A 20,978-nucleotide genomic window follows, 5' to 3' on the forward strand; every position below is an offset into this window, starting at 1 on the left:
GTTGCTGTTGACACTGATGCGCTCAAAGGAGCAGACGGCGGAGCTGCTGAGTGCATGTGCGCGCCTGTCGAGAACGCACATGCACTTTGTGTTGTTTGGATGTTTGAGTTGAATGAAAAGAGCAAACATTTGGTGCACAGGCTTTGATCAGATCATCCTGTGCGCAACGGTCCAAAAAGAAATAATTAGAGGTTTACTGGTGTTTTTAAGTGAACGTAACATTTTGTAAGTTATCCAAGTAAGGAAAATGTATTATTTACAGTATATATACTGTATATATAATATGACATTAAGTGTTAAATCATAATATGTGTTTATTTACAGAATGGAAACCAAAATGTGCATTTATTAGTTAACCCCAAACTTTGCTGAGGTCATCACTGGTTGGATGCTGAATCTGGCAGAAGTCCAAACAACGGATGCACTTTGCACCAATGAGAGCATCCATTACAACAATCGGTCCCCCATATGGCACCGAAGGCCCCTCCTCCATGCTCCTCAACGCAGGCGGAGGGTCTTCATTCATGCTTCAAGGCAGCGGTTCACTACAAGCCTCCTGGTCCTCGGATCAACTGTTTTGATCCGACCTGCATGGCCTCGGGACAAAGGGAGACTTTGTGCACGCACACGCGCACACTCACACCATTTAAACAATTGCCTGAGACACACGTCTTGAGTTGAGTTGCAGCAAAACTCGACGAGCACTTGAACAATTGCGCACCAACAGGAGAAGGAAAAACAACACTTTGGAGGATGAAGGAGAAGATTCACTGTCATATTTCAGAAAGTCCTGTGGATTTTAATTAGGACGCATCTTAAACATCATCACCCAGCGTGGGTCACCATCCGTTTTTCTTTTTTGCAGCAGCAGCAGCAGCAGCGCGCAGTGGGAGCGCGTAACGCCTTGAAGTGGACCTTCTGTTTGTCAAAGTATACTTAAAACTGTTCAGTGCAGGTTTTTTCCCTCTTCAGTCCAAACAAAAGTGCCAAAAAGCGGGACAGGACGAGGTTTAAATGTTTGGAATCCAGGAGCACCTGATACGAGAAGTAAGCGGATTAAAAGAGAGAATTAGCCTTGGAGAGGAGATGGATCCGGTCCGGTCTTGGGTGCGTAACGTCGGCGTGGTGGACGCGAACGTGGCGGCTCAGAGGTACAGTTGCACGTGCATCATTTACTCTCTTTCAGGTGTGCTCATGCACGCAGGAACTCACACACACAGTCTATACCTGCATCACATCACACCTGGACTCTAATCCATGATGCGTAAAAATGCAACTGTGTGCCAAGAGTCATGCCAAACTACTTGTTGCAAAAAATATGACGCAAGCCCTTTGTGAAACTATACTTTCTCTTCACTTCATAATGTTTTGATAAGTATTACATTTTATGCAATCGTTTTGGTTTAAAACATAAATAAATCCCATTTTAATTACACACAGATTAAGACGCAGGAATTGTGTGAATAAAACACAAATTAAGCAGATCGCTTTAAATCATACATTATCTGTCATTTTATTTCTGTTTTGGACACACAATATTTTGTAATACATCTTTTTCTCTGTTTAGCGCATTCCAATTAGTCCTTTACAATATTCGCCTATTTCTGATTTAGTTGCATAATTCTCAAACAATTTCTCTCTTTACAAACACAAGAATCCGACAGAAACAGTCCTGAATTCACAGCGTGTGAGAGAGAAATAAACAGTGTAAAGCGAGTCATAAAAATGACAATGAACAGCAATTATGTCGTTCTTTGAAGGGTTGTTATATGAGGAAATGTGGCTTTCAATTTAAAACATTACAGTGCACTATTATATTAGCATTTATTTCTGCAAAATAAAAATAAATAAATGCATAAATCAGATGTCAGGATTAAATTGATTTTATAACGTGATGGATTTGTGTTTTCTAACGTATAAAACGATTTAAAAACGATCGCTTTCCAAATCACAGGCGTGGTTTCAGGCAGTGCAAAGACCTGCTGGTTTGTCAGTTTAGTGATGTAATAAAATGTTCTTTACCTTAATTAAAATTCAGCTGTCTTGTTTTTTTTGTTTTTTTTAAATTGACATTTATTCTGATTTTTAATATATTTCGTTTTATACTAATGCAATTAATTGTAAACCTTTAAAAAAAAAATCAAACAACTTTAACAAATTATTGCGGTTTCACAGTTTATGTTTGGCTTTTAATGTGGACTTTATATATAATATAAATCTACGAAGTAATTTCTGATTTAAAAATAAATATTTCCCTTTCCTTTTTTTGCTGTTGAAAATTTAGAAAATATTTTTAAAATGTGATTCCTAATAACTATAGGTTTGCATAAATTGAATTAATTAATAAAGTAAATTATTGTGGTTTTAAAACACAATTTCAACATTTTAAAAAGCTGAATTTTAATGACAGAAAGAAATCACATATATTTTGTTATTTTTTCCCAATCCTGTGACAGAAAAATAACATTTCTTAAGCAATAAACACTTGATAATAGTCTGGATTTGATGATGTTTTATTAATTGATGCAGTGTGATCTATGTTGACGCTAAATGCCTTTTTCTTGCTGTTCTCCTCAGTGGAGTAGCTCTGTCTAGAGCTCACTTTGAGAAGCAGCCGCCTTCAAATCTCCGCAAGTCCAACTTTTTCCACTTCGTGTTGGCGCTCTATGACCGACATGGACAACCTGTGGAGGTGGAGAGGACTTCCTTTGTCGACTTTGTGGAGCATGAAAAGGTGTGACAGTTTTCTATCTGCTTCCCTATAGACATCCACCATCAGAAACACTTAGAATGATTTCCAACTATAAACCATTGACAGATTTCACTGATTATTCATCAAGCACCAAGTTTTGATCCTATTTTGACTCTAACTGTGCCTATCATGAACCGTCCCATCTATAAAGCTGAGCATATAATAATCAAACAGCTGACGGCTACATGTTTACACATTTTTTCTTCAATGAGCCGATAATGTGGGATTGAAAAAGAATATATAATGACTAATTAGCAGCTTTGCCTCATTAGGAAGACATCACTTTCTTTTTAAGATGCAAATTTTGCTTGCTTCTGGTGTCTAATCATCAAAGTCTGTTTTCGTTCATGGGCTCCCTCTGTGATATGGTATGGGGGGGGGGGGGGTGTTGGGGGGCTGGATTCCTCAGGTTGGACAAGACTAAAATAAGGAAAGGGAGTGTAGAGTGCAGACTAGCGACAGCCTGGAGTGAGCCTTATGCCCAGTGTTGATGGATGTTTCTGCCTGGTGCAGTGGGGGGGTGGGGGGGGGTCTTCCAAACATGGTAGAAAGACAAGGCGAATATATCCTGTCCACTGTGGAATTAAAGACGACACCATCAGGGGCGTAGCACCACATTTTTTGGCCCTGGGTACCAGTGGCGGCTGCTGGTCTTTCATGCAGGGGAAGCTCATTTTCTGCCTACTTCAGAAAATTTATCTGTTTATTTAAATGTGAATTCTAGTAGAATTCACATTTTGTTGTCAACAACTATTTGTAGATTATCACGCACGCACGCGCGTAGCTGCTGCGCGCTGGAGTGTGAGTGTTTGGTCAAAAGTCTCACAACACAAGCAGTAACAGTCTCCACAAACACCAAAAACAGACACTAGGTTTGTCAGAAGTTAATTCGCTATGAGAGGATCAGCAAAGTCTCCGTGTCAACACAGAGCAACGGACTGAAATATTTGAAAACCCGCCTGTGTGCTTACAACGTCATACTCTCTGATTGGCTCATTTCGCTGTCAATCAAACTTGAATTAGCCTGAGACAGATCATCCAATCATCATCCATTATTCCAGCGTCCGGAACAGACAGATCCAGCCCACTGCTCCATAGACCTCCTGTGAAGCCCGGCGTCCGATGGGCGGGACTAAGTGCGTCATAACCGAGCATTTATCCAATGAGCGTCTAGTTTGACTGCAGTGGATCAACCCCTAAATCATCTCCCATTGACTTCAATTGAAGCTGAACTTCACCACTGTTTATTAACACTGTGACGCTGCGGTAATGAATGAAGAACGTCACGCTGTCACTGTCAGTTTCCTGTTATAAGAAGCTGATTCTGAACTAAACATACATGTGTTCTGTCATATATTTAGTCAATGAAATGTACACACAACACTACATATTTGACCACTGATTTTAGGGGAAGCTGAGGTTCCCTTGTAGTCTTAAAGCATCCGCCACTGCTGGGTACAAACCATCTTGTTGGGCCCCTACTGTAAGCTATACTAGTATTTGTGCATTATTATACAATAACCTAATGACTTCACTTCATATCCATTGTTTGTATTTTATAAATCTGTTCTACTATAGTTAAGTTGTTTATTGCAGTGTTTCTCAAATGGGGGTACGTGTACCCCTAGGGGTACGTGATGGCACTACAGGGGGTAAACTCTAGAGAGAGAGAGTGGAAAATTTGGTCCCAACCCAGGCGTGAGGTGACCGGAAATGATAAAAACTATAGAAATAAATCTATAGGAGCCACTAAATCAGTGTTTTTCAACCTTGGTTGGAACCCCATGTGGGGTTGCCTGGAGTTTAAATGGGGTCACCTGAAATTTCTGAAAAATTAAAATAGATTTTTGAATTTTTTAAGTTATTCTTTTTTTTTTTTTTTTAGTCATTAAAACAACACAATCTTAAACAACAGTTTCTTTACTTTCACTTTGTGAAATATAAATCGTGTTGATCTAAAATGTAGTAAAGTAAAGATATCTGAGCTCAAACATGATTAAAAACTAATTCTAGAAAAACAATGTCTTTGGGGTCACTAGAATTTCTCTATCAAAATGGGGTCACGATCCAAAAAAGGTTGGGAACCTCTGCACTAAACACTGTTTTATTTCACTTATTTACAAAATGAGATTCTTTAAAATGTGTTATCACTCATTTATTCCGTCATTATGCTCTATAGTTGTTTTTAAATAGTTTTCTAAGCACAATGTTGTAGTTGGACAAAGAGGGGACTAGGGAAATCAGAGAAAGGGGTACTTGAGCCAAAAAAGTTTGAGAACCACTGGTTTAGTGAGTAATGCATTTGTGACATATTTCTGCTCTAATTTAGTGGTAACATTTTTTTTAAAAATCTGCTTAATGAAAAGGTAAATATAGAATGATAAGAATCATGGGGACACTCTGGCCACCTACTTAAGACTTAGTGGCAGCAAAATGTAGTCTTTAAAAAAAATTTATTTCCAATTAAGATTTGACGTGCAAAAGGAATGTTCCAGCATTTAAATGCACGTAGTTGATTTCAATCGAAATAATATGATCCCTAAAAAAGATGTTTTAAAGTTCAGCAGTTAATTTCCCTCATTTCACCTTCTCTTCCTCTCTTTTCTTTACTTGTTTTGCCTTTGTTGAGAGAAGACATGGTTTCCTGCTGCTGTCTATCACCCCTTCCTTCCTTGTCACATCCACAGTTCAGACTACCTGCCGCAGCGCAGTAGCATATGTGGGTCGTACCATTTCCACTGTTTTAAAGGGTGTGGTAGCTAGCGCCCTGAACAAGCATGAATCATTGTTTTAGTGCAAAACTGTGCTTAACAATCAGCTTATTTTCACACAGGGCCCCTTTCATTCCAATATGAATTATCTAAAAATGTATTTTTGAATGTATATACAATATGTATATATATATATATATGTATATATATATATATATATATATATATATATATATATATATATATATATATATATAACAGACTTCTGAGGGCCCCCCTTGCCTGGGTACTCAGTACCCTTTACCCCCCCAGTCCGACACCCATGAGCACCATAATAATAATAGTTTGGATTTACATAACTCTTTTTTCAAGGAGACTCAAAGTGCATCACAGAAGTTAGAGAAACCATTATTCACTCACACCAGTCAGACCAGTGGTGGTAGAGAAGCATTGCTGCTATTTTACACCTCCGACCCCCACCAACATTCATGCACAATTCATACCCATTCATAGTATACGAGACAATGCGGTTATTAAAGTGCCTTGCACAAGGACACAACAACAATTGCTGAGTTTCATTTAACCCTTGGAAATGCGCAAAACCTAAATATCGCAATAAAAACTGGTACGAGAAACGCCTGAATTTGGAAAAAATCAAATATCGCAAAAAAGTTTTCATGCTTTCATGAGGAATTTCAGATGTTTCAATATTGAAATGTGTCACAAAAGCGCAATGTCAACACTTTATCCACGAATACACGTCACAGAACTTGATGTACATGGTCACATGACGAAACATACCTGGTCACATGACGAGACGTATCTAAACATGACCACTTCTTTCAGAGAAAAAATGACGCGGTTCGTGTGGACAGAAGAGAAGACCATGACATTTATTAGCATTATACACTTACATATATACGTTGTACTCTAAAATTATTATTACTGCCACATTACATGTGAAACAACAAAGGAGTACAGAGTGTTCTAAGGAGGTTTGGTGTGTCCGTCTTTCTGCAGAGAAATCTCACGGGATGAGATTTCACAGGAGTTACAAGGCTCCAAAACAACCTTCAATGGAAACACGTTCAAAACGTAATTATACCTTGTCGACATTTAGAAATATCGCTTTTATTTTGCAAAAATCTGTAATGGAAACCCAGCTAATGACTTGAATAGAGCAGGATTCGAACCCCCAACTACCTCTGGGCAATATATCGAGATTCAAGATATATCAAGTTTTCAAATTTGGCAATATAGAAAATTACAATATCGCCTATATCGATATATATTCGTGGAAAGCTCCTTGATATACAACATAACGTTTTCGAGGGGGACCAAGAACATATATCATTTCACAAACAGAAGGTGACGTAACACAAAACAACCAATACTGGCAAAAAGATAATGTTTTTCACAACCCGCAATCTCCCACCACCCCACATCTCAGGGTAAATATATAGAACTATACCCAAGTGTTTACAGTATATAGATCCACATATATATATATATATATATATATAAGCATACGTTTACACACATATATAACAAATATACATGTACATAGTTATATAACATACATCTATAGTTTTTTGTTTTTGACTGTTTTGGAAAAAACTATTTGTCATTAAAAACATTGACAATCTGTTTTCAAGTAAGTAAATAGAGCTGTTCTATACTGATGGAGGCATATATATATATATATATATATATATATATATATATATATATATATATATATACATATTTTTTTCTTTTTATAGCTTATATTTTGTTTTAGGCGTCACTGCTTTGACGACTACTTAAAACAACATAAAGTACAGTTTTATGGATTTCTGAGTGTGTTTTTACCCAGACCATCCCCTAAACAAGCCACACTACGGACCTCACTCACACGGGCCTAGAATACGTTGGTCTAGGGGTGGGCGATAAAGGCTAAAAAACTTTTTTTTTTTTTTACATTTTCCAATAACGATAATCTGACTATCCTTAAAAAAAGGCTGAAAAATTCAACTTGCTTTCCATGGCATCAACAGACAAAAGACAACATTTCAGAACAACTGCTCTTGTTTATTTTTAAAATGCTTTAAACATTTTCTGCTAAACATTGCCCAAAAATAATCCACAGTTTAACAATGAACAACTTCACATTATGTCCAGGTATGTTATGTATATGAATTACAAGAGAAAATCCAGTTGCCAGAATCAGGTTTGCTCAAAAGCATCCATTAAACTTTTGTAAAATTGTAAACAAATATGATGTAATTAAGATGACATCAAAATAGGGCTGGGCGATATGGACAAAAAAATCATATCAATATTTTTTCTCAAAATGGCAATATACGATATACATCTCAATATTTTTAATTCAAATAGTCAAAGCAAAAAAATAATTCTGGGTTAAATGATGCAAAATGTCACACAGGCACATTTATGTATACAGGCTTTCTGTCATTTTCTGCATTTTTGTTGTCGATTTGTGCATTTTTCTGTCATTTTGTGCAATTTGGTTAGTTTGTGTGAGGCTTACAGGAGAAAAAGCACTAAAATGACACACATTGTGCTGCTGTTTGTTAATTAAAAAAAATTTGCCTGTGTGGCATTTTGCATCAGAAAATTTAACTCAGAAAATTTAGTTTTTCTGCTTTGACTTTATTTAAATTAAAAATATTGAGGTGAATATTGTATATCACCATTTTGAGGAAAAATATTGAGATATGAGTTTTGGTCCATAGCGCCCCGCCCTTTGGTTATTGGACGACCCATGACTCTACCACTGAGCCATGGTCGCCCAATGGGTGGCTGGAGTGAGGTTTGTGTCTTTGCCAGTGTTGAAACCTGTCAGTTTTCCCTCCGTGATGCCACGGGCCTGACTAAACTAATACGATGGCAGCGGAGAAGTTCATTTTCTGCATGGTTACCCTGGCATCTGTTTTTGTTTTGTAATTATGCAGAGGTGGAGTGATGGCATGGCAAAAAATAAATGCTCCTCTGTGTATATTTGCAAAACTTATGAAGCCAGGCATCCATCCATCTACCTCCTCTCTTCACATATTACGTTCACATTCCTCTCACAGTTCTCCACTCATTTTCATATATTGCCTTTTTTTTGCACAACTGCGACTGTCTCCTTCCTGCACTTTCTCTTCCTTCCTTGTTCTTTCTCCGCCTCTCTTGTGCTCATCTTTGCGATGCCAGCCTCCTGGTTTATTGGACCAGAGAGCATCCCTTTGAGACCACTTAGAAAGACCAGTAGGTAGAGGAGAGGAGGAAAGAAAAGGGGGAACGAAAGCCTAGAGAAGAGGGCGATGAGAAGAGGAGTGTGAGGTTTGTGCAGGGCCTGAGGGAAAGGAGGAATCGCAGAAAGGAAGTTTTTCTGTCAAGGTCGACTGGTGCTTGGACTTTCCACAGTGCGTGCACACACACACGTACACATGTACACACACGTGCACATCATCCAGCCTCAGAAGAAGACGCCCTGCATTGCTTTTAATGTCAAGTTATTTTTTTTTGTTTTTTTGAGTTCGTATCAACCGCTACAGAGTAAATTTAACTCAAGGTTAAGTTCTCAGCTTATAGAACAACACAGGCTCTCATTTGAGTCTAAAACTCTGATCCCTAGAAGCAGATTAATGATTGATGTCCTAGACCAGTGATGGGCCACACTATCACAGCGGGGGCCACAAAAATGTGATTGTATCTGTTCCGAGGGCCACATGATCAACATTCATGTCAGCATTTGGAATAATGACCGATCTGAGCATTAATAAAGGGGGAAAAAGGGTTTTGTCTTTGTTGTTTTGTCAGTTTTAATAATTTTTTTGTGTTTTTGGTGTCATTGTGTGTTTTTCTGTCATTTTCTGCATTTTTGTTGTGGATTTGTAAGTTTTTGGGTCGCTAAGTGTTTTTGTTTTTTCTGTATTTTCTTGTCATTTTGTGCAATTTTGTTTGGAGTCTTTGAAGCTATTCTGTAATGTGTTTTTTGTGTTTTTGTAGTCATTTTGTTTTCAGCGGTTGTGTCTGTCTTTGTTGCCATTTTGCTTTCTACGAATCAATTTTTTTGTCACTCTGTATTTTTCTGTCATTTTGTTGACAGTTTGAGTGTCTTTGGAGCTATTCTGTAATGTGTTTTTTTGTTATTGTAGTCGTTTTGTTTGTTTAAGCGGTTTTTTTATCTGTCTTTGTTGCCATTTTGTGTTTTGAGTAATTTTCTGTTTTTTCCTTTTTATTTGTTGTGGTTTTTTTTTGTGTGTATTTTGTTGTTTTTTCTGTATTTTCCTGTCATTTTGTGCATTTTTTTTTTACAGTTTTGTGTCTTTGGAGCTATTCTGTATTGCATTTTTTTTTTTTTTTTGTCATTTTGTGCAATTCTTTTGACAGTTTGGGTCTTTGAAACTATTCTGTATTGTGTTTTTGTAGTTGTTTTGTTTGTTTAAGCAGTTTTTTTGTCCTTGTTGCCATTTTGTGTTATGAATTATTTTGTATAATTTGTGAAATTCTTGTGTGTTTTTTGTGCATTGTTGATTTGTGCGTTTTTGGGGTCACTTTCTGTATTTTCCTGTCATTTTGTTGACAATGTGTGTTGGAGCTATCCTGTAGTGTGTTTGATGTGTTTTTGGGAATTATTTTGTGTATTATGTCAGCCTTTATCTTCCCTCTAACTTCTTGAAATACAATTTTTGGGGGCCGCACAAAATTAGAGATTCCTATGTCTGCCCTGTACTGTACTTCTCAGAGTGTGAGTGTGTTTAACTGCATGCCTTGTGTTTCTCTGTGTTCCTGTCTTGTTTTGTCTTCTTCTTCCAAGGAGCAGGCAGGAGAAAAGACCAACAATGGAACTCACTACAAGCTACAGCTCCTCTACAGCAACGGTGAGGCGACTGGGGGGCTTTTCAAGGCTTTCAAAAAGCATCAGAAAGTTAGCTGTCCTATATTTAATATGCCAGACTTAATGCTTACCTCTGCAGAAAACCAAAATGAAGAACACATTTTAACTTTCCACATCCTCCCATCACTTTGAGCCCATAAATTACCTGCAGCTTTCTGTCTAATCACCGGCAATCTTCAGTGTTCAATTCTGCAGGCAACCGCCTTTGGGCCCATGTATAGGGAAACGAGGTGCACAGTGGCACACCACACCCCACCCCTCTTCCCCAACTCCCCCCCTGTGGTGCTTCCACATCAGATCGGGGGGATACGCAGAGAAATTTGGTTCCCATGAGCCACCGCTGCCCCTACTCTGCCATCGCAGCGGCACCCATGGGAGAGAAGATAAAAGACATGTTTCAGGCGCATACAGACGCACACACACACACACATTCATACAAGCACTTCCTCTACATCCCCTCCTCTTATCCCCTTTCCTCTAAGCAATATCAAAGGCATTTCAATCGAGACTTTGATGAGAGGAACACATTTTAAAGGCAATACCCTCCAAAGTCTCTGTAAAAAAAAAAAAAAAAAGGTCCACGAGTAACACGCTCTTCTCAAGCAGCCAATTCATTACATGTGGTTTTCTTCTTTAGTGTGGTTTACAGCAGTTATTTGATAATATTCTGAGCTTACATTTCAGTCAGACTCACCTGATTGCTTACGAGATAGAAGGGATGTTCAAAAAGGACCTGTAGTTTTCAATTAAAGCTCTGAATAAACTCTTTTGTTCCTAAAGACTTTCAATTTACCTCAATTCAGCCTCCTTCCACTCCAATGTACTAATTACACTAAGTCAGAAATGACCTACACATACAAATAATGGATGGACATATTTCAACATTTATTAACAAAGTTTTTAGAGGAAATAAATGACATCCTAAACCACGTGTTAAACTCAAGGCCCGGGGGCCAAATCCGTATATGGGGGGCCAATTGTAAAGTTGCGCATGCTAAAAATAAGCAGCAACTTTTTGCAACATTTGGCGACAAACCACGTTTAAAAAACATATGTGAATTTTTTTTTAATGTTAATTTTGACCAGATTTACAGCAAAATTTGTGATTTTTCTTCTTGTAAAAATATAATGTCAATTTTATATGAAAATGTTGAATCTAAAATTTAAATAAATGTTCAATTTAAATGTTACATTTAATTCTAAATGTTAAATGTAAATCTTTAATGTGATTTGTAAATGCTAAATCTAAATGTCACAGGTGAAACTAAATATTGAACAATTATGCAAATTCACCAGAATGAGTTTTTATTTTGGTACTCCGATGAATTTGTACATTAGCTAAATATGTAGTTTAACATTTATATTTAATATCTAACATTTACACATTTAGCATTTAGTAAAGTATTGCTGTAAATCTGATTAAAGTAAAAATTCACACATGTTTTTTAAACATGGTTTGTTGCTAAATATTGCAAAAAGTTACTGTTTTTTTTTTTAGCATGTGCAACTTTACAATTGGCGCCCCATAAATCTGGCCCTTTAGAGCCTCCAATTTGTCCTGCCAGAGAAAGTAAAAAGTAATTATTGTGTAAATTACCAAATAATCCAGGTGTAGATCTCTCAAATTCACCAATTTAATAAAACTCAACTATTTTTAAGCGCGGCTTGTCTTTTTCATTTGTTTATAACACATGAATGCAGTTATTTTCAATTGCAAAAACTTGCAAATTCTCACAAACAATTCTATGAAATTCCTCTCAGTTACAAAAAAATTGGCAACAAAATCAAGAATTTTTTAAGTAAATTGAACTGTTGAAAACTCGGGCACAATAATGTTAAAATTTTTCTTTTTCTCCCCAACTAAAATCTGTGGTCCACTTGGGATCAAACTGGTCCGTACTTGGCCCCTGACCTGAGTTTGACACCCCTGTTAAGTTTGTTAAAATGTTCGTCATTGTTTTTTGTCGACTAATTAAAAAATCTATTTATATATATATACTGTATATCTTAATGTTTCATTTATTTAGACAACTGTTTTTCAGGAAATCCACTTTGATCTCCTGACATGTTTCGACTGTCAACTGCCAGTGTTCTTCAGAGGCGTCTGCTGATCGCTTTGTTTCCTTGACTTTCCTGAAAAACAGTTGTGTGAATAAATGAAACCTTAACATGTTGTTAAAGAAGACAAAAAGAACACTTAGACTATGACTCATTTTTAAAAAAGCTATGAAAATATATTGATATTTTTGTTAAATAATACAAACAAAATGTGACAAAATCCAATGAGAGCTGATATGATCAACAAATCTGTGTATTTACCAACATTAAAACCATCCAGTATCAGGTTGATAAATGGTAATTGAATCTTTAAAAAAGGCTTCATATTTTAGTCGACTATATCTGTAACAGATTTAGTCGACTAAAATGTTAACGTCAAAAACTAAGTTGCATTTTAGTCAAAAGACTAAAACGAAATCAAAATCAACACTGGTCCTAAATAAAGGTGTAATAAAAAATCGATTTGGCGATATATCGTGATATTTCACAGCACATTTATCGTATCAATCCAAAAAATGCCCAAATACATTTCTAATCACGTTATTTATTTATTTTTTTTTAACACTAACATGCATACCACGTACACTGGGCACTTTTACAGATGTATATGGTTATTTTTAAGAACTTAAAAGAAACGGAATCTGTTGTAGAAGCAAAATTGAAACTTCTTTATTGAAAAACTTGTTTTTGATATTTGTACTTGAATTACAGTTAGTTACCATTTACTTATTCTGGCAAGTAAAAAAAATAATAAATAAAATGTATTTCATATCATTTTGTACTTGTAAAGGAAAAATTTGTATTTATTGATATCTGTATATCAAATTGTTTAATATCGTCAGATTGATGGCAATGCACACCCCTATCCCTGTCTCTCCTGTTATCTTCTCATAGTGTAATGAAACTGTACGATCAGTTAGTGTGACCAATAGGGAATGTTCCTCATGATTCGTCCTGTTTTCACACTTTAAAAGCACCGACAGTGTGAGATTATGATACATGAAGTTAGCAGAATTACATGCTAAAATATTGCTTTTAATGTTGTTTTTCACAGGAGTTCGTACAGAGCAAGACCTTTACGCACGTCTCATCGACTCCGTCACTAAACAGGTTGGTGAACTTTTAAAAGAACTGTTGAAAACGTTGTTTTGGTTTTAGGGAAATAATTCTGTCCTCTTTAACTCCTTGGTTTTTTTTGTTTTAACGCTCAGCCCATATCATACGAGGGACAAAACAAGAATCCAGAAATGTGCAGAGTTCTGCTCACACATGAGGTTATGTGCAGGTGAGTTTACCTCAATATTTTTTCTCAAAATGTTGATGTACGATGTACGTCGATAATTTTAATTCAAATGAAGTCTGACCAGAAAGACAATTCTGGTCACAATATGTGCCACTATTGTCTTTATTCTTCTTTAAGGGACAGCACGTGTGAGTGAGTTCTGTAGTGTAGCTTGTTTGGGGCAGTGTTTCTCAAATGGGGGTTCACGATGGCACTACGGGGGGTTCTTGAGAGAGGGAGAGGAAAATTAACAAATGAAGGCATTAAAAATATGTGGTTTTATGTTTATTTTAAGTTAAAATTGATATTTATACTAAATATCACCAGCAACTCCCAAAACAAAAACACACAAAATAGGAGAAAAATATGATTAATCAAAAAGAACAACCAAACAACAACAGAATGTAAAATACACTAAATGACACAGAGAGAGAAAAATATTTACTATTACCAGTAACACACAAAACGACACTAAAGACACACACAGTGAGAGAATAATTTAAATGATTCCAACAAGACACAAAAAACACATAAAATAACTGAAAAATATACTGAATAATAAAAAGAATAGACAAATGATTTAGTGATGTCACTAAAGTCTGAACCGCCCACTCCAGAAAGTGCCTGCTGCCGGTGCCGCGCCTCCACAGGAAACGTACACATCCACTCTCTCAGAGCTAAAGGCATGTGAGCGGCCAAAGAACATGTTTTTGATGGTCATCGTTTCCTTTCTTATCCAATCTTTACAGGGTCTTTGTTTTTGTACTAAAAAATAATGTCTGGGAAGCAAAGTTCTAAGGCTACGTCATGAAATGGGGAGAGGCGGCGCTCCAGAGGAACCGTGCGTCTCAACTTCCGGGTTGAAAGAAAATAAGTCATATTTCTTAATAAATTAGTATTTTATTTTGCCAAATATTAAATATTAACCAGAAAATCATAATAATAATAATAATGCATTGGATTTTATATAGCGCGTTATCATAGACACTCAAAGCGCTTTACAGAATTAAGGCATTATTCTTTCACTCCACACTTAGTGGTGGTAAGCTACTATTGTAGCCACAGCTGCCCTGGGGCAGACTGATGACAATAGTTGATTTTGGAAGGTTTAAAATGGGATGATATAGATTCTTTAATTTAATTACAGTAATGTGAGTACTTGTAATTCGTTACTTTCACCTCAGAAATGTTGATCGAGTAAAGCTGTCAGGAGTTGGAGCAGTGACCCAGGGTCTGAGGCCTGCACTGGGATGGAAAAGGTGGGGGGGGGGACCATGGTGAGAGGGGCCAACACTGAGTAAGAACTGCCATTGTGTAGCCAGCAGATGCCCGAATGTGACTCACAGCTGGCTAATAACAGAGCCGGGGAGGCAGAGGGCAAGCGTCACAGCTGGGGAGTGAGGCCGTCTGACAGGGGGGGCGGCGAGGGGAGCAGGGCAGGGCCAAGCTGGGACACGAGAGGGGTGAGGTGAGGTGTAGGGGTGGCAGATGGTTAGGGGTGGGGGCACTTTTGTTATGCAGGGAAGGCTTTTTTTGGGGGGGGGGGGTATGGTTAGGGTGGCCAGCAGGCTCCACGGTCCGGACTGCTGACGAAGGATGCGTGTGTGTGTGTGTGTGTGTTTCTGTGTGTGTGTGTGTGTTTCTGTGCGTGTGCACGCTGCATGGGGGTTGAGTTTGATTTCAAAATCAATGTGACAGATTGCCTGGCTGGCTTTTCACTTTTCAATGGTCTCTCACTGTTTGTAGGGTGTGTTGTTGTACCTTTTCTTCCTCTTTTACTCTTTTGTCTCATCCCCCCCTCCCCTCTCAGGCCTCCTTTGTGTGTTCCTGGATCTTGGCCCGCTGTGGGGCAAAGTAGTCTGGGCCCGTGGTCGGACGTGGACGGGCCCAGACAAATGAGGGTTTCTCCTGTTTAATTTAGTTTTTTTGCCTTCCTTCCAAATCTGACTTTTTCAACCCCCCCCCCCCGTCTGCTTTTCTACCCGCCCACATAGTCGCTGTTGTGAGAAGAAAAGTTGTGGCAATCGAAACGAGACACCTTCTGATCCAGTCATCATTGACAGGTAATGAGTTCAAGCCATTTTTCACACACACACACACACACACACACACACACACACACACACACACACACACACACACACACACACACACACACACACACACACACACACACACACACACACACACACACACACACACAAGCTGCGTTTCCATTAGCCTTAGAAATGCACAAAATCTATAAAACGTAATTGAAACACCGGAAATTTGAAAAAATGCTCAAATATCGCCAAAAAGGTTTTATGCTTCAGACGTTTTGATATTGAAATGTTTCACAAAAACGCAACGGAAAAACCTTTTTACACAATTACACATCACAGAACGAGACGTAGCTGGTCACATGACCACTTCTCTCTGAAGCTGCGTTTCCATTACCCTTGGAAATGTGCAAAATCTAGATAACACAATAAAAACTGGTGATGGAATCACCTGAATTTTGAAAAGACACTAAGGTTTTACGCTTTCATGAGAAGGAATTTCAGACTTTTTGATAATAAAATGTATCGCAAAAGTGCTATTTAAACACTTTTTACACAAGTACACATCACAGAACGTATTGTACCTGGTCACATGACCACTTCTCGCTAAAAAAAAACATGATACGTGTGGATATTTCTCAGCGTTGTACTTACTATATTACTACAAGGAGGTTTGGAGCGTCTATCTTACTGCAGTGAAATGTCGCGGTATGAGATTGCACGGGAGTTACAAGGCTCCAAAACAACCTTCACTGGAAACATGTTTAAAGCGCAATTATACCTTGTCGAAATTTGAAACTGCATTGGAAACACAGCTAGTGTGTTAGAATAGATATGAAGTTACTAGTTGTTCAAACCTGGGAAACATTCAGAGGTTTGGCTTTGTTTGAATCAATCACTCGTTTTATTAACAGATTTGAAATGAACAGAGTTAATCAATAACAATATCAAGTCAATAGGAAAACAGGCACTCATCTAACACAGCTGTGGTTTAAAGAAGTAGACACTCGTTCTGAATGTGCCAAGACATTTGTCCGAACCAACAGGCCTCAGGGTCGGTTCACTCCAGCCTGGATTGTAGCATTTCATCCAGTCGTTAAACATTAGCTGTCACACATCAAGATAAAAGAGATAAAGACGCTCGTACTATTTAGAAAGTGTCTATTTCTACGGTTGCCGTGCGGACAACCCCCGATTATAACCCAATATTGCACCAATTTTTAGGGTTAAGGTTAGAGTTAGGTTTAGGGGAAGGTTTAGTTTTAGTCACTGGCCAATGACTGACCTATCACATGACCTAAACTGGCCAAATAGGGGCGTTGCGTACTGATAGAATGTCGGTATATTGACACGGCAACCGTACGGATAGCCACTGCCTACGTTTTATCTGAGTTTGTCGCGTTGCTTACGTAAAGTTTGTGTTTGGTTAGATTTAGTTGAAATCAAATGTTTTGAAACTCATCGTCCTTGTTCCAGTAAATAGGCCTCGAGAAAGTTCACCTGACAAAGGATACATTTTATTATATAGGATTATGTAATATTTTAGTATAAGGATATATAATTATAGTATGTAAAAAAAAACCAATGAATGATATTTGACATTAACAGTGTCAGTGCAAACAATCTTCTTCTTTATGCCCAATGTTCAGACTGTGTGTTTATACCAATCAATAGCACTGTAATACTGAAAGTATTTCCACTCTCAAGTAGAAGCTGCCAGGGTTGGGATGAATTACATTCTTAGATTACAATTACGTCTTCAATTATCCATGTTCAATCACATCTCCATTATGATTACGTTCACTAAAACTGTTTCCAATTACAGTTTTCCCCTGAAATCCATTACAATTATGTTCTCCATTACTAAAATTCAATTTCAATGAATCAGAATTACTGAGCCTTTAATAAATAACCCCATTAAACATAACTTTCCTCTTGTGTTAGCTTCCTGTTAGCATCTCTTATGATAACAGGTTTGACCCATGTCTTAAATCAGCTGTAAAATACACTAAAACATATTATCTATCATCTAATTTGTTTCTCATTTGTTTGGATTCCTCATCAGTGAAAACATACGTATTAATATTTTTGCCTTTTTGCTGTCAATATACTCCTCGATTTTAACTTTTTTTTAAAAACTTTGCAATGATCTCAAGAGAACTAGTGGATAAACTTGTGATGAAACATATTTTAATAATGGTTTACTACATAGGCGTATGTGTAAACCATAAAACTATAACACGGTTTCCCAGGTTTGCATTTAATTACATTGCAAATGACAGTTTTTATAAAATGTAGATGCCAATTACAATTACATAGTCAATTATCTAAACTCAATACAACAGCAACACATTTTTTCAATTGCGATCTCCCTTATAATTGCATCATAATTGTAATTAATTATCAATTATGCAATTACAATTGTAATTGACCCAAATTCTGGACTCTGTAGCCTATATTTACCTTCAATATATGCGATAAAGTGTAGATTTACTGTCCTTTGACACTCCCACGCTCCTCCTCACTTTTCATCTGTGTATTCTTTCACATTTAATGTTGCACCTGTTACTCGACCAAAGCTCTGAGTTCTTTTTAATCAGAAACACATGAGTTCTTCATACCACAGGCTGGCTAACATATGTAGTGAATGTTCACCCTGTCAGCCAGTTATCAGACGCTCAAAGGCACATAATCAGCATGTGTGAGATCCTCCACGTCCATGAGATTCTAAAGCTCCTTCACCGTCTGCCTGAAATTACTCAGAGTGGACCGTGTGCGTGTAAAATACTTGTTTCATGATGTCACGATGAAACCTTTATCACCTTTTTTCCCTCCTCTTTGCTCGCCTCTCCTCGTTTCCTTCGCCTACAATCGTCTGTGGAGAAAAAAACGCTCTCTTCGCGTATACGTCAAGGACCCTTTTTCTCTCCCCTTCTCAGTTCGAGCTGGCTGGCTGTTGACAGTGTGTCTCAAAGGATCTCAGCTGAAGATTGTTTTCTTATAACGGGGAAAAAATTGTGTGCTGTTGTCTTTTGAATTTTCCCAGAATGCCTTTCATTCAGCAGCTGTTTTTCCCATTTACTGCTGTGCATCAGTCCCAGAGTTACCCTACGCCAACGCACGGAACATGTTTGCGTTTGAGGTGGAGGATTTTTACAATTTTTGTTTGTTAGTCACTCAACGTGAGTCAAAAGTCGAGGATTAGTTTTGTTTGTGCGATGTCTGATCTAGTTTTAGTCATAGTTCAAACTCAACTAGAAAGCAATGAACTGTTTCAGTTCTATAGTTTTAGTCATAGTTCAGACTAGACTGTTTCAGTTCTATAGTTTTAGTCATAGTTCAGACTAGACTGTTTCAGTTCTATAGTTTTAGTCATAGTTCAGACTAGACTGTTTCAGTTCTATAGTTTTAGTCATAGTTCAGACTAGACTGTTTCAGTTCTATAGTTTTAGTCATAGTTCAGACTAGACTGTTTCAGTTCTATAGTTTTAGTCATAGTTCAGACTAGACTGTTTCAGTTTTATAGTTTTAGTCATAGTTCAGACTAGACTGTTTCAGTTCTATAGTTTTGTTTTAGTCATAGTTTTCAGACTAGACTGTTTCAGTTCTATAGTTTTAGTCATAGTTCAGACTAGACTGTTTCAGTTCTATAGTTTTTAGTCATAGTTCAGACTAGACTGTTTCAGTTCTATAGTTTTAGTCATAGTTCAGACTAGACTGTTTCAGTTCTATAGTTTTAGTCCTAGTTCAGACTAGACTGTTTCAGTTCTATAGTTTTAGTCATAGTTCAGACTAGACTGTTTCAGTTCTATAGTTTTAGTCATAGTTCAGACTAGACTGTTTCAGTTCTATAGTTTTAGTCATAGTTCAGACTAGACTGTAGTCTATCGTTAGTAGTTCAGACTGTTCAGTTCTATCGTTTTAGTCATAGTTCAGACTAGACTGTTTCAGTTCTATAGTTTTAGTCATAGTTCAGACTAGACTGTTTCAGTTTTATAGTTTTAGTCATAGTTCAGACTAGACTGTTTCAGTTCTATAGTTTTAGTCATAGTTCAGACTAGACTGTTTCAGTTCTATAGTTTTAGTCATCTAAATGACATTAACATTTTAGTCGACTAAATCTTTTTTAAAGATTCAGTTACCATTGATCAACCTGATATGGGATGGTACTGTAGATACACACAGGCATGTGTTCAATGACCACATGGTCACATCAGTTATGATTGGATTTTGTCACATGTGGCAAAATTCTAGGTTTTTTTTTATTACTTAACGAAAATTGCAATATTTTGATAGCTTTTCTTTTTTTTTAAGTGTTGTCATTGGATTTTGACGCATATTAACGTTATAGTTTAGCTTTTATTATATATATTAAAGTATTGATATATTTTTATATAGTTTTTGTTAAAATGTGTTTTTACCTAATTAGTTATTGTCGCTGAATGGAATATAGTCGACAAAAATTTTCAGCTAACAAAATGAACACTGGTTGATGTGTGCGGCAAATTTTGACTTAGTTTTAGTTATAGTCCAGACTAACCTAGAATTAGTTTTAGTCCAAATGTAATCATCTGGACTATTATATAGTGTCAGTCACTAAATGTCATTAAGATTTTAGTCGACTAAATCTGTTACAGATATAGTCGACTAAAATATAAAACATAACATTTTGTGCATTTTTACACACAGACAGATGTGATGTAATCAATTTCTTTTTGGATTACTTAATGTAAATAGCAATATATTAGCCATAGTGTAAATGTTGTCATCTGATTGGATTTTGTCGCATGTGAACATTGTTTTGTTTTTATTAGTTACCAAAATATTGATATATTTTTGATTTAGTTTTTGTTCAAGTGTATTTTTATTGAATTAGTCACTTAATGGAATGTAGTCGACGAAAACAACGATGAAAATTCTAGGTTAAGAAAATGAGCGTGTGTGTCTGACTTTCAACAACAAATTTTGACCTTGTTTTAGTCAGTCTAGATTAAACTAGAATCCAACTTAGTTTTAGTCAAAATTCAGTCATATGTACTATTCAGTTACAGTTATATAGTTTTAGTTAGCTAAATGACAGTAAGATTTTAGTCGACTAAATCAGTTACTGATATATTCGACAAAAATAGAGAGGATAAAAGTTTGTGCATTTTTTTAAAAGATTAAATTGCCATTGATCAACCTGATATTGGATGGTATTTATATTTGTAGACACACAGACAGATGTGATGTGATCAATGCTTATGAT

The 20,978-nt window shown here is 36.8% G+C and overlaps 1 protein-coding gene across 4 annotated transcripts in view; it reads left to right on the forward strand.

Annotated features, from left to right (window-relative positions):
• Positions 1-522: 522 nt before the first annotated feature.
• The window catches only part of ebf2 (EBF transcription factor 2), a 61,636-nt gene continuing 41,180 nt past the window's right edge, over positions 523-20,978 (forward strand). For 2 of the 4 annotated variants that reach the window (XM_028456688.1, XM_028456691.1), the window contains exons 1-6: positions 523-1,151; positions 2,578-2,734; positions 10,271-10,334; positions 13,464-13,519; positions 13,621-13,694; positions 15,686-15,754. In XM_028456688.1, coding sequence (XP_028312489.1) covers positions 1,015-1,151; positions 2,578-2,734; positions 10,271-10,334; positions 13,464-13,519; positions 13,621-13,694; positions 15,686-15,754 — 557 coding nt within the window. In that variant the 5' untranslated portion in view covers positions 523-1,014. The remainder of the gene's footprint in view (positions 1,152-2,577; positions 2,735-10,270; positions 10,335-13,463; positions 13,520-13,620; positions 13,695-15,685; positions 15,755-20,978) is intronic. The other 2 variants (XM_028456690.1, XM_028456692.1) reach the window with 1 other exon arrangement.

Source organism: Gouania willdenowi, chromosome 9, assembly GCF_900634775.1.
Source record: "Gouania willdenowi chromosome 9, fGouWil2.1, whole genome shotgun sequence".
In the NCBI taxonomy this organism is placed as follows: domain Eukaryota; kingdom Metazoa; phylum Chordata; class Actinopteri; order Blenniiformes; family Gobiesocidae; genus Gouania; species Gouania willdenowi.